This window comes from Lissotriton vulgaris, chromosome 8 (genome assembly GCF_964263255.1).
Source record: "Lissotriton vulgaris chromosome 8, aLisVul1.2, whole genome shotgun sequence".
NCBI classification, from domain to species: domain Eukaryota; kingdom Metazoa; phylum Chordata; class Amphibia; order Caudata; family Salamandridae; genus Lissotriton; species Lissotriton vulgaris.
Genome location: NC_141696.1, coordinates 1,564,597,455 through 1,564,611,561, shown reverse-complemented (window position 1 = coordinate 1,564,611,561; position 14,107 = coordinate 1,564,597,455). Strand labels below are relative to the sequence as shown.

Sequence of the window (14,107 nt, the reverse complement as noted above, 5' to 3'; positions counted from 1 at the left end):
CTGGGGTGGCTTGGTGAGCAAAAGAATGATGGATTTAACCCAGATCTCCTGACTGGGGGTGAATATTTTGATTTGTTCTGCATTCCATCCTTCAATTGTGTGTTTTTTGCTAGTGAATAGAGAACCTTGCGTCTGATATTTATACAGCTCCTTTAGTAGTGAACAGAGAGACCATGCTTTTGTTAAATTCTCATAGTGCTTGCACTAGTGAGTAGAGAAATCTTGCGTCTGTTATATTCGTACAGCTCCTCCGGTAGTGAGGGAAGAGACTGTGCTTTTTTGGACGCTCACAGCCCATGCACTAGTGAGTAGAGAGGCATTGTGTCTGATATTCGTACAGCTCCTCCAGTCGTGAGCAGAGAGACCTTGCTTTGTTGGATTCTCACAGGCCTTGCACTAGTGAATAGAGAGATCTTGCTTATGTTATATTCATACAGCTCATGATTGTTTACATGAATATGGGAGCTTTACTTCAGCTTAAGGCTCGTGTTTTCTCTCCTTGTGCCTACCTTTGTTGAGAAGGTGTACGGAAAGAGGTTTGTACATCCTGTGTTGCGTTTATGTACTGATGGAAAAGTTACTAGCAATATAGGGCTAGGGATGCTAATCAACTGGACGTTTTGAATTTTTCAGCTGGCCAGGTTGTGATGCGATGTTTTGTGCTGTAGCAATGTCGTAGTTTTGTCTAAATTGTCGGTTTCCAGGTGTGAATTTTTTTTTTAATTTGAACTGTATACATGATTTTTTATTTAAAATAAAAAATCCAGAGCAAAGCTAACGACATTTCTAGATGCTGTGGTGGTCCAAACCACCTGCTATACACTATGCACTTGTAAAGTGAAACAAGGATAATGTGCTGCATAAATAAATACTTATAAGGTCCCAAAGGCGAGACCTATTGGCTATGCCAATGCTTGTTTAATCTGGGGGTAAACAGCTAATTTTTTGAGCTGGATCGGAGGTGTCTAGCATTGCTGTAAGGGAGAAGACAGGAAGAAAGATATGCGGAGCCCTTTCCCCTGATTGCACGATGTGCCAGGGTGAGGGCTTTGAATTCTGCCCTTTTTTGGACTGGCAAACAGTGAAGCCTTCGTCGATGTGGCGAGATGTGCTCTCGAAGGGAGAGACCAGCCGGACTGCTGCATTTTGGACTGTCTGTAACCGGTGACAAAGGCCAGAAGCGAGTCCAATATACAGGCCGTTGGCATAATCTATATGGGATGTTATTAATGCCTGGACAATGGTTTTCCTGGTGTTACTAGGAAGGAAATTGATACATTTTTTGATCATCCTAATTTTTGAGAAGCATGCAGCAGTCACCGTCTGGAATTGATTATGAAAGGAGAGGCTAGAATCCCATCTAACCCCCAGGTTTTTTACTGATTTCTTGGGGGAAGGGGGCATGCTCAAGTCAAGTGGCCACCAGAGGTTTGAGTCCAACGGAGAGGATTGTTGAAAGAAGAGGACCTCGGTTTTCCCAGCGTTTAGCCGAAGGAAGTTATTGTCCATCCAGCGGGTGATGCTGCGGAGACAGTCTTTTAATGGATCAAAAGTGGTCTGAGTTGGAGTGTCGTAAGAAAATAAGAGCTGAATGTCATCAGCATACGGGGTTGCTTTAATTCCTGACTGAGCGATGAGCTCAGCCAGGGGGAAAAAATAAACATTAAACAAAATTGGGCTCAGTGAGGAGCCCTGAGGGACTCCCCATTTTAACGAACGGCTTTCAGAGGTGTAGGGAGGGGAAACACCGCCTGTGTCCGATTGGATAAGAACGAGGACAGCCAGTCCAAGGCTTTGCCTTGGATGCCTTTAGCCCGGAGGCGGTTAAGTAGGACGAGGTGAGAGACGGTGTCCAAAGCTGGCGACAAATCAAGCAGCACCAACACCGCTCTCGAGTCCCCGTCCAGCTTCCATCGCACGGAATCGGTACACAGACAAAATATCGATTTTTAAATATCGATATACAATAATATCGAAGTTTAAATATCGATGGGACAAAATATCGAAGGTAAGTAATATCGACAGTCTTAATATCGATATTAGTATGATATCAGTAATATCGAAGTTTTAAATATCGATGTCAATAATATCGAAATAAATAATCTTGATGTTACTAATATCAATTTTTTAATAAATTTAGTGTATATTATATTGTACTTATGTTTTATTATTTATTTTTAATGTAATTTAATTACATTTTGTCTTTTACTACTGTAGCGGGTTGTGGGTTTATAGGGGAATAGGGTGGGAAGTAATTTAATTATGTTAAATGAATTATTAATTAGTAGGAATTATTAATTAATTAATTGAGAATTCATTTTTAATTAATTTTAATTAATTGATTAATTGATAAATATGTTCAGTAGCAGGTTATGGGTTTATAGGGGAATAGGGTGGGAAGTAATTTAATAATAATCAATTAATTAATATATGTTTGTACATATTTTAATTAATAATTAATTGGTAATTAATTTATATTAATTAGTTAATTAATTAATATAATTTTGTACATATTTTTTAATAATTAATTAGTTGGTAATTAATTAATATTAATTAGTTAATTACATTAATTATAGTAATTTTTTATATATATTTTTTTGTTATTCTTAATTAATTAATTGGGAAAAATAATATTAATTATTAAATTAAATTAATTACAGCTAATGTGCGAATATATTTACTTTATTGTTAATTAATAATTAATTGGTAATTAAATAATATTAATTAATTTTGGGTAAAGGAATATTTTTAGCGCTCAGGGTCAGTTTTCAGTTTTTGGGTAAAGGGGTATTTTTAGGGTTCAGGATCAGTTTTCAGTTCTTGGGTAAAGGGGTATTTTTAGGGTTCTGGGTCAGTTTTCAGTTTTTGGGTAAAGGGGTATTTTTAGGGTTCAGGGTCAGTTTTCAGTTTTTGGGTAAAGGGGTATGTTTAGGGTTCAGGGTCAGTTTTCAGTTCTTGGGTAAAGGGGTATTTTTAGGGTTCAGGGTCAGTTTTCAGTTTTTGGGTAAAGGGGTATTTTTAGGGTTCAGGGTCAGTTTTCAGTTTTTGGGTAAAGGGGTATGTTTAGGGTTCAGGGTCAGTTTTCAGTTTTTGGGTAAAGGGGTATTTTTAGGGTTCAGGGTCAGTTTTGGGTTTTTGGGGTACAGGGATATTTTTAGGGTTCAGGGTCAGTTTTGGGTTTTTGGGGTACAGGCGTACAGGGTAAAAACAAAAAAAAATTACATTAAATCAATTTAATAACATTAAAAAAATTAAATTACATTAAATTATTAAGTGTTTTATTTATTTTAAATGTATATGTATTAGTTTTAATTTTGTTTTAATATTTTTATTTAATATTTGTAAAATTATATGTATTTTAAAATTATTTTTACATTATTATTAATACATTTAAAAAAACGATATTTTTAATTCCGATATTTTTGTACTACGATATTATTTTTTCGATATTTTTGTACTTACCTTTATGAAGATATGATTCCGATATTTTTGATGTCGATATTTTTGTTCCTATATTTTTGTATTTCGATATTCTGTCTGTCGATATTATGTCAGACATTCCACGGAATCAGCCATCTCTATCAAGGCTGACTCGGTGCTATGACCTGGTCTAAACCCGTGTTGTGAATCATGGAACAAACCATAGGTTTCAAAGAAGCCTGCTAGTTGCTGGTGCACTAGCTTTTTGAGAACCTTGGCTGGGGCGGGCAATAGGGAGATGGGCCTGTAATTAGCAGGTTCATCTGGGTCTGCATTGATTTTTTTGAGAATAGGAACTAGTTGGGCATGTTTCCAAGCGTCCGGGAATGTGCCTGTCCTGAGGGAGTCATTCCAAATGCAATTAAGTGTGGGGTTTAGAAGAGGGGCCAATACTTTGTATTGTTTGGCCGGCCAGGGGTCGATTGGCAAGCCTGATCTACATTTTAATAGTTCTGCCAGAGAACGTTCTAAAGTGATCTCCTCAAAGTCTGAGAAAACAGGAGCAGATTCTGAGTGATCTACGGGTTTACCATCAGTGTCGAGCCTGCTATTAAGAGGGAAGGAGTCATAGATGGAGGCGATTTTTTCCTCAAAATAGTCAGAGAGGCGAGTGCAGAGGGATTGTGACACCGGGGATTGGAGTTTGAGGGCCGTAGGATCAGTGAAAGTCTTAAATGTGTTAAAGATTTCCCTGGTGGAGCCTTGTGCTCTATTTATTTTCGCCTCCAGATAGATCTTTTTATGGTCGATTATCTTCTTCCGGTAGTCTTTAAGAGCTATTTTATATTTCAATTTACTGTCTGGGGAATACGATTGTCTCCAACGGCGCTCCAAGAGTTTGCATGCAGATTTACACTTACGGAGTTCGTCGGAGTACCAAGGTGAACAGGGGGCAGCTCGAAAAGTTTTAATGGGCCTGATAGGAGCGAGAGAGTCAATGGTGGAGGTGACCCAGCTGTTAAAACTAGTCAGCCTAGAGTCCAAGTCTGGGGCATCCATAGGGGCGGTCGTAGGAAGATGTGCGGCTAAACTGTCTGGGGAGATCTTACTCCAGTTTCGGCCAACCAACTTGGCCGGGAGCTTAGGTCTGTCTTGGTGACAAAGGAGAATGGAAAAAGGAATAAAAAAATGGTCTTACCAGATCACTGGGTAAGGTTCACTGATAGAAATGTCCGCCAGGTTAGAGCAGATAAGGTCAAGTGTATGTCCAGCCATATGGGTAGGGCGGGATACCAGTTGATTTAGTCCACCATCAGTTAAGGTGGAGAGAAAATTAAGGTTGGTAGGATCGGAAGCATCCTCCACATGAAGGTTAAAATCCCCAAGCAGGGTGAAGTTCGCATAGCGGGAGCTAGCCTGAAGGACAGAGTCCAAGAGAACGGGGAGGAAGGATGCCTTGGATTTAGGAGGGCGATATACAAGTAGGCCTGAGCATGTGATATTTGCAGCAAGTTTGATTCAGAATGGTAATGCTTCGATGGATTCGATTTGAGCATGGGGGAAGGAGGAAATGGTCCATTGCGACCTATAAATTATGGCTGCGCCTCCACCATGGTTGAGGCTTTGTCTGTTGGCACACAGGATGTTATAATCAGGGGGAATGGCTAGACATAAAGCTGGGTTACTTTCATCCCCCAACCAAGTTTCCGTTAGGAAAAGGAGATCCCATTTATTGTTCGTCAGAGTTTGAGCTATGTCTAAGGAATGTTTTACTAGTGACCGACAGTTAATTAATCCCGCTAAATGTAATCTGTCTGTATTTTATTGACACTACAACTGTATTAATTAGGTTCCTCAGACCTTTTTATCTTCATTAATATATACTCTGTAATTAAGTTATATCTATAGTGATATCCCTTTGTTGATTGCCGTTGAGACATTGTTGCATGTTACCTCAATCACCCAGGTCTCGCCTGGGAGTACAGAAGCCTCAGGTCGATATTAACACGTGTTGCTAACCAACAGCGTCAGTAACAGAAGCTATTGTGTCCTTAACTACATATTCACCAGTTTTAACAGAAAATCTTCACGACAATAGACCGGATGGGTGTCCCACCGGAGGAAGGAATCAGGGCGTTCGATTGGTCGGTACATCTCCCTCCTCCCGGGTGGGCCTCCTCCGACCCCGGAAGCTGCCCAGTTGAGGTAAAGAAACAAGTGAGTATGTCTCAAAGTGGAGCTTTTCAATGACGTGTCTCTGGGCTGGGATTGGCTGGTGCTACTACCTGGGTGTAGGTGGACAACTCCTTGGTGTAAGATGGTTATTCAACAACCACATGCACTATCAGGGAATGGAGTGACAGTGACTCAATGGAAGGGTTTCAAGGGGAGATTGTGTCTAGGCTTTGATTGGCCGGTGCTGTGAATGGAGTGACAGTTACTCAATGGAAGGGATTTAAGGGGAGGTGTATCTGGATTTTGATTGGCTGCTGCTGTTAACGGAGTGACTGTGACTCAAGGGAAGGGTTTCAATGGAAGGTGTGTCTTGATTTTGATTGGCTGGTGCTGTAAATTGAGTGAAAGTGACTCAGTGGAAGTTTTAAGGGCAGGTGTGTATGGATTTTGATTGGCTGGTGCTGTGAATGGAGTGACTGTGACTCAATGGAAGGGTTTCAAGTGGAAGTGTGTCTGGATATTGATTGGCTGGTGTAAATGGAGTGACTGCGACTGAATGGAAGGGTTTCAAGTGGAGATGTGTCTGGGTTTTGATTGGCTGGTGCTGTAAATTGAGTGAAAGTGACTCAGTGGAAGGGTTTCAAGTGGAGGTGTGTCTGGATATTGATTTGCTGGTGTAAATGGAGTGACTGCGACTGAATGGAAGTTTCAAGTGGAGATGTGTCTGGGTTTTGATTGGCTGGTGCTGTGAATGGAGTGAAAGTGACTCAGTGGAAGGGTTTCAAGTGGAGGTGTGTCTAGATTTTGATTGGCTGGTGCTGTGAATGGAGTGACTGTGACTCAATGGAAGTGTTTCAAGTGGAGGTGTGTCAGGATTTTGATTTGCTGGTGTAAATGGAGTGACTGCGACTGAATGGAAGGGTTTCAAGTGGAGATGTGTCTGGGTTTTGATTGGCTGGTGCTGTGAATGGAGTGACAGTGACTCAATGGGAAGGTTCAAGAGGAGGTTGTGAGAAGTTAGCCTGGCATATGATGTCCACTATTCTAGTGAGCACCTTGCACCAGTCCAAACGACCCTTATTGATGGTGGTTGTAAAGTCAACCTTATAGACAAGCTATCCTAGTGGTAGCATGGACCAGCAGTCATAGGCTAAGACTTCAGAGAGCATGTGAAGCCAGCTGTTTTACCAATTATAATACCTTGAGTACCACATGAAAGGACACCACACAAGGTATATATCAATATATATATATATTTACTCTAAACACAACCCCTCTGCACTCTTTATGAGGTCAGAGGTAAAAGCACAATACAAGTTACTTAATTAGCATACGATAAGTTGCACAGTATACAGTAGTGCCCTAGGGGCCTCACGAACCATATACTAAAATAGTGGTATAAGAACCACGACAGAAATAGTAAGTAGGCCCGGGGCCTTGGGAATTGCTGGGGCTACACTAAACAACCAAAGGTTAGGAAGTAGGAGACCCACGGGAGATGCGTGCAGTGTCTAAACACAGTCACGAGTTACCATTGACTTATAAAGGGAAATGTAAAAGTTACAAAGTCACTGTTTAAGGGCACTTCCGGATGGACTACGAGAAAACCCACGTCAAGACCCACGGGAGCACCTGAGTACTCGTGTTACCTCACCCAGGGAAGCCGGGTGCATAGGTGCCTTTTGGTGTCGGGTTTCGTCAATGTTTTCTATGGAGATCTGCAAAGAGGTGCTGCAGGCGACCAGAGGAAAAGTTTCCGGATGGATCCAAGGGTGGATTGAGAAACTAAAGAACCTGAAAGCAGAGGGGACAGAGTCTGGGTCACTAGCCAGTGACCAGGAAGGTACCAAGAAGGAACCAGGCGATGTCGCGTTGATCTCAGGTGAAGAGGTGAAGTTTGTCTCTGCAGCCACGAGGACCAGGAGGTGTCGACCATGACCAGGAGCTGGATTCAAGCTGTTCCACAAAGGATCTAGTTGACTGCGGTGTCGGTATCCTGATTGGACCCAACAAGCCTTTGCAAACGCAATTCACGCAGGAAGTGAAGATTGGCTTTGGAGCAGACCAGCAAGGTCTGGGGAGCTTCTCCTTTACAGGGAAGCTGGAGCAAGCCTGGACCTATCAGGAAAGCAGTTTGGTTTTAAAGGAAAGTCTTCAGGGGGCTCACTAGTCAACGGGCTAGCAATCGGGAAGATGCGTCGAGCTGAAATGCAAGAGCAGGCCCCACGCGGCACTCGTGGAGTGTGGAGGGCTGTACTTCAGTGCAAGTGGTGCTTGGGTCTGGCGCTTCTCGTACTCCAATGCACAACTTTGAGTTACCTCAGGAGTCGATGCAGTTAGCAAAATGCAGGATGTCCAGGGTGTCCGGTCCCACGTCTCTCGTGTCTGCCACGGGTCTCAGCTTTGCTGTGGATGTGGGTCGGAGTCAGAGAAGTCTGGAAGTCCAGTTCCTGTGTCACTGAGTCTTCGGGTTCCGGCGGGAGCGTCGACAAAGCAGACCGGCAAATCACTGGTGGTGCCTGTTTGCACAGGGTGGTCACTCCTTGACCACAAGGGAGATGTCTTCCATCTTCTAGTCAGAATAGAATGTCGAAGGTCCAAGAGTTCTGTATCAAAGTTTTGTTCCAGGATAATCTAAAGTCCTGGGGATACAGCTCCTATACTTATACTAAACTAAGGGGCTGGATTACCTGCTAGTTCCCTCCTATGGGCGGACCTGGGAAGGGGGTGGTTACACCCCTTTCCCTTTGTACAGTTTCGCGCCAGAGCGGGCTGGAGTGCCCCAGCAACTGGTTTGAACCGGGCGATGCATGGAGCACCTTCTGTGCCCCAGGCAGTGTCTCAAAAAGCATTTCTGAATGCAGCCTACCCTGCTGGCACCTCCCTTGACAGGAAACCTATTGTCCAGGCCACCCCTGCCGGAGTTTCGTCCAGCAGCAGGAGGGCAGGACTGGCGGGGGGGGGGGGGGGGGTATTTCAAAGTGTTTGACACCTTACACAGCATGTTTTGATAAAGCCAAACCAAAGTTAGCAACCAAAGTTAGCATTAACCACGAGAATTATAATGCACTTAAGAATATATGGTATGGCTATATCATAGAACAGCTATAAGGAGATGGTTCCGAAAGCTGCAGAGGGGCTCAGCTCATGCTAGGGCACCCTCTCACATAAACCAAGCACTCTGCCTCCAGGATCGATAAGGCCTGCCATAGGAGTGACTTATAGGTTACTATTAGCCATATTCATCAACCGGAATTGCGCTCGCAAATGGCCAGATTCTGAGAATCTGGCCGTTTGCGAGTGCGATTTTTGCATTTGGGATTCATCATCCCAAATGCAAAAATCGCTATTTGCGAAATCGCATATTTGCGAGGAATTGGATTTAAGGAATCTCTAATAGAGATTCCTTAAATGCAATTCATCACCCTAATTGAAATTGCGAATTCGCAATATTTGGTCGCAATTTACCACGAAATCTGACTTTGTGGTAAATTGCGAAAAACAAGTAAAAAGCACCTTTGTGCATTTTTTACTTTTGCATGTTACACACACATGTGTGCGCAACACCTGTTCAAATGTGCATTTGAGGGGTGCTACAGGGTGTCCTTTGGACACCCCTGGCACCCTTCAAATCGCAATCTTATTTGCGATTAGCAAATTGCTAATCGCAAATAAGGAATACTCCCCATTCATTCCTATGGGCCTTTTGGCCCATAGGAATGAATGGGGAGTTTTTCTTTATTTGCGATTAGCAATTTGCTAATCGCAAATAAGGAATCAGTAGGAATCGCAATATATTTTGCTAATCCTACATGAATCCCGTTTTGCGAGTCCTTAATAGCGAATCGCTATAATTCGCTATTAGGGCCTCGCAAAACGGGAGATTGATGAATCTGGCTGTATGTGTCTATATATAAGGTAGATATAGCTATACTATATCTAAGTAAGGGGTGTTTACACCACCTTACCCAAGCTGAGTGATCAGCCTGTGGTGTCAGTTTGGAGGGTCAGCCAGGGGTGGCATAATACATGCTGCAGCCCCTGGTAGGTCTTGGATGCACCTATGCCCTGGGTACCTATGGTACACTATACAGGGTGTCACAAAGGTGACCCAATACCCAATCTGGTATGTACCTAAAGTACATGGTATCAATTTAGAGAGAGAACGGCTGGGCTGTGGGTCTGATTAGCAGGCCCACAGCCACACTAAAGTCGAAAAACCAGAGTATCACAGCAAAAAGTAGGGGTGACCATAGGGAGCAGACCCTACTCTCCTACAGAGGTCTGTCTGGATTTTGATTGGCTGGTGCTGTGAATGGAGTAACTGTGACTCAATAGGAGGGTTTCAAGTGGAGATGTGTCTGGATTTTGATTGGCTGGTGCTGTGAATGGAGAGACTGTGACTCAGTGTGAGGGTTTCAAGTGGAAGTGTGCCTGGAGGTTGATTGGCTGGTGCTGTTAATGGAGTGACTGTGACTCAGTGGAAATTATTCAAGTGTAGGTGTGTCGAGATTTCGATTGGCTGGTGCTGTGAATGGAATGGAGTGACTGTGACTCAATGGGAGGGTTTCAAGTGGAGGTGTGTCTGGATTTTACTGGGCTGGTGCTTTGGATGGAGTGACAGTGACTCAGTGGAGAGGGTTTCAAGTGGAGGAGTGTCTGGATTTTGATTGGCTGCTGCTGTGAATGGAGTGACTGTGACTCTTGGAAGTGTTTCAAGTAGAGGTATGTCTTTGGGTTTTGATTGGCTGGTGCTGCTGGCTGTTCGTGGCCTGGGTCCTCAGTGATGCTTGAATGCTAAAATGGGGCAGGAAGATGTCACACAACTGGTTCTTGGATGGTGTTTTTGAGCGGGTTTATGAATTTTACGTATAGGTTTGTTTGAGTCGGTATTAACATTGGTTTTTCAGGAGAAGAGACATAGCTGGTTCTCCAGCCTGGTCTTCCCTTAGGGATCGCCCATAAGGCTGTGTAAGACAGCAGTCGACACCTAATAACAAGCAATTGGCAGTGGACAGGAAGTGAACGGTGGCAAATTGTAGAGCTCTGTTTCCGTCCTCCCTGATGCCGCCTCGAGCATCACCTTGGCATGGAGCCCAAAGTTTCATCTCAGTTTAACTCGAGGATCTCAACATTGTCCAAGAGGGCTGACCCATGGATGTTTTTCAGGATAACGTAGGCTTTAGCAGTAACTCCAACTAAGATTAATTGTATGTAAATGTATCCTTTGTGGCCTCTGGTTTTACATCTGAATCTTACCATATGTTGCCTTCTGTTTATCAATACATTGCCTCTGTTCTGAAGCTGTGCTCCTGAGCCAGAGGTAGTCTGAAGCCGTGCTCCTGAAGCAGAGGTAGTCTGAAGCCCTGCTCCTGAGCCAGAGGTAGTCTGAAGCCGTACACCCAAACGAGAGGTAGTCTGAATCTGTGCTCCTGAGCCACAGGTAGTCTGAAGCCATACACCTGAGCCAGAGGTAGTCTGAATCTGTGCTCTTGAGCCAGAGGTAGTCTGAAGACATACTCCCAAAAAGAGGTAGTGTGAAACCATGCTCCTGAGCCAGAGGTAGTCTGAAGCCGTACACCCAAACGAGAGGTAGTCTGAATCTGTGCTCCTGAGCCACAGGTAGTCTGAAGCCATACACCTGAGCCAGAGGTAGTCTGAATCTGTGCTCTTGAGCCAGAGGTAGTCTGAAGACATACTCCCAAAAAGAGGTAGTGTGAAACCATGCTCCTGAGCCAGAGGTAGTCTGAAGCCGTACACCCAAACGAGAGGTAGTCTGAATCTGTGCTCCTGAGCCACAGGTAGTCTGAAGCCATACACCTGAGCCAGAGGTAGTCTGAATCTGTGCTCCTGAGCCAGAGGTAGTCTGAAGCTGTGCACCTGAGCCACAGGTAGTCTGAAGCTGTGCTCCTGAGATAGAGGTAGTCTGAAGCTGTGCTCTTGAGCCACAGGCAGTCTGTTGCTGTGCTCATGAGCTACAGGTAGTCTGAAGCCGTGCACCTGAGTCACAGGTAGTCTGAAGCTGTGCTCTTGAGCCAGAGGCAGTCTGAAGACATACTCCCAAAAAGAGGTAGTCTGAAACCATGCTCCTGAGCCAGAGGTAGTCTGAAGCTGTGCACCTGAGCCACAGGTAGTCTGAATCTGTGCTCCTGAGCCAGAGGTAGTCTGAAGCTGTGCACCTGAGCCACAGGTAGTCTGAAGCTGTGCTCCTGAGATAGAGGTAGTCTGAAGCTGTGCTCTTGAGCCAGAGGCAGTCTGTTGCTGTGCTCATGAGCTACAGGTAGTCTGAAGCCGTGCTCCTGAGCCAGAGGTAGTCTGAAGCAGTGCTACTGAGCCAGAGGTAGTCTGAAGCTGTGCACCTGAGCCACAGGTAGTCTGAAGCTGTGCTCCTGAGATAGAGGTAGTCTGAAGCTGTGCTCTTGAGCCAGAGGCAGTCTGTTGCTGTGCTCATGAGCTACAGGTAGTCTGAAGCCGTGCTCCTGAGCCAGAGGTAGTCTGAAGCAGTGCTACTGAGCCAGAGGTAGTCTTAAGCCATGCACCTGAGCCAGAGGTATTCTGAAGCTGTGCTCCTGAAGCCGTGCTCTTGAACCATAGGTAGTCGGAAGCCATGCTCCAGAGCCACAGGTAGTCTGAAGCCGGGCTTCTGAGCCAGATGTAGTCTGGAGCAGTGCTACTGAGCCAGAGGTAGTCTTAAGCCATGCACCCGAGCCAGAGGTATTCTGAAGTTGTGCTCCTGAAGCCGTGCTCTTGAACCATAGGTAGTCTGAAGCCGTGCTCCAGAGCCACAGGTAGTCTGAAGCCGTGCCTCTGAGCCAGACGTAGTCTGGAGCCCTGCTCCTGAGCCAGAGGTAGTCTGAAGCCGTACACCTGAGCCAGAGGGAGTCTGTGCCTAGCCGGTGTGACGGGTGTGTGTGCCCACCTACTCTGAGACACTTGTTGCGTGAGACTCATACAGACCTGGCCTGTACCCAGCCGGTGTGGTGTGTGTGTGTGTGTGTGTGTGTGTGTGTGTGTGTGTTTCCACCTACTCAGAGGCACTTGTTGCTTGAGCCTCATACAGACCTGGTCTGTACCTAGCCAGTGTGACGGGTGTGTGTGTGTCCACCAACTTCAATGGTGCTTGTTGCCTGACTCTAAGGCACTTGTTACCTGAGCCTCAGACACGCCTGGCCTGTACGCATCCGGTGACATGTGTGTGTTCACCTTCTCTTAGGCACTTGTTGGGTGAGCCTCACACAGGCCTGGCCTATACTCAGCTTGTGTGACGGGTGTGTGTATATCCACCTACTTCAAGGGTGCTTGTTGCCTGAGCCTCACACGGTCCTGGCCTGTACCCAGCTGGTGTGACGGTGTGTGTGTGTGTTCACCTACTCTAAGGCGATTTTTACCTGAGCCTTAGACAGGTGTAGCCTGTACCCAGCTGGTGTGACGGTGTGTGTGTGTCCACCAACTCTAAGGCACTTGTTACCTGAGACTTAAACAAGTGTGGCCTGTACCCAGCTGGTGTGACGGTGTGTGTGTGTGTCCACCTACTCTTAGGCACTTGTTGTGTGAGACCCACACAGGTCTGGCCTGACCCCAACCAGTGTGATGGGTGTGTTATTGTCCGCCTACACTAGGCACTTGTTGCCTGAGCCTCACACAGGCCTGGCCACTACCCAACCCGTGTGATGGGTGTGTGTGTCCACCTACTCCAAGGATGCTTGTTGCCTGAGCCTTTCACAAAGGCGGCAGACCTCTTCCAAAAGTGAGGCTCCAGTTCATGGAAAGAACTGGGATGTTGAGGGTTACACAGACTGACACCTCACAGCTGCTCCTGTCATCTCACTCTGGTGATGGTAATGAAACAGTATCATGACAATAAAGACGCAGCACAAACCTTCTTGTGGTGTGATAGCTGAACCCCAGAATATGAATGTTTGGTTCCCAGGATGCTGTAAGATAAGTGATGCACCCCGTGCCTTTAGTAACCTCACATTTCTTTGTTACAGATCGGCCAACCTGTTTATCGAAACTCCACCTCCTCCAGGATAAGAGGGACCTTGCATCCACCCATGAACCTTCCTCCAAACACAACCCCCTGGATGGGCCGTGCACACGCACTTTACGTACTTTGTTCTGTTTACTACTATGAAATAAACCTTTAACTGTTGACTACATTTCTTTCCTTGCTTTCTTCTGCATCTCCTGGCGGCAACATGAAAAAGTTGGGTATCTTCTGTTTACGACGCACAGAATCTCCAAGGAAGTGTTCCAGCCCACATTGTCAAACCTGGGTTGTGACAAAGTTGTGATGCAGGTCGCCTGCTACACCACCCAAATGTGCTTGCACAACCTTCCACAGCTGCCGCGTTTTCTGCATGTGTGACATTTCTATCTGGAAGAAACAGTTGGTTATAGATTCCTTACCTTAGAATTACACCCAGGCGTCAGACTGGATCTGCAAAGTTTTTCTTCAGCATTAGGGCCACATTATCAAGAAAGGGCGATACATTATCGCCGCTTTTATCGG

The 14,107-nt window shown here is 45.2% G+C and overlaps 1 protein-coding gene across 1 annotated transcript in view; it reads left to right on the top strand.

Moving 5' to 3' along the window:
• The window catches only part of SPAG17 (sperm associated antigen 17), a 1,900,597-nt gene extending 1,886,855 nt beyond the window's left edge, over nucleotides 1-13,742 (top strand). Inside the window, exons 50-51 of the mRNA XM_086935838.1 lie at nucleotides 5,488-5,637; nucleotides 13,587-13,742. Of these exons, the coding sequence (XP_086791964.1) occupies nucleotides 5,488-5,624 (137 nt within the window). The 3' untranslated portion in view covers nucleotides 5,625-5,637; nucleotides 13,587-13,742. The remainder of the gene's footprint in view (nucleotides 1-5,487; nucleotides 5,638-13,586) is intronic.
• Nucleotides 13,743-14,107: the final 365 nt, after the last annotated feature.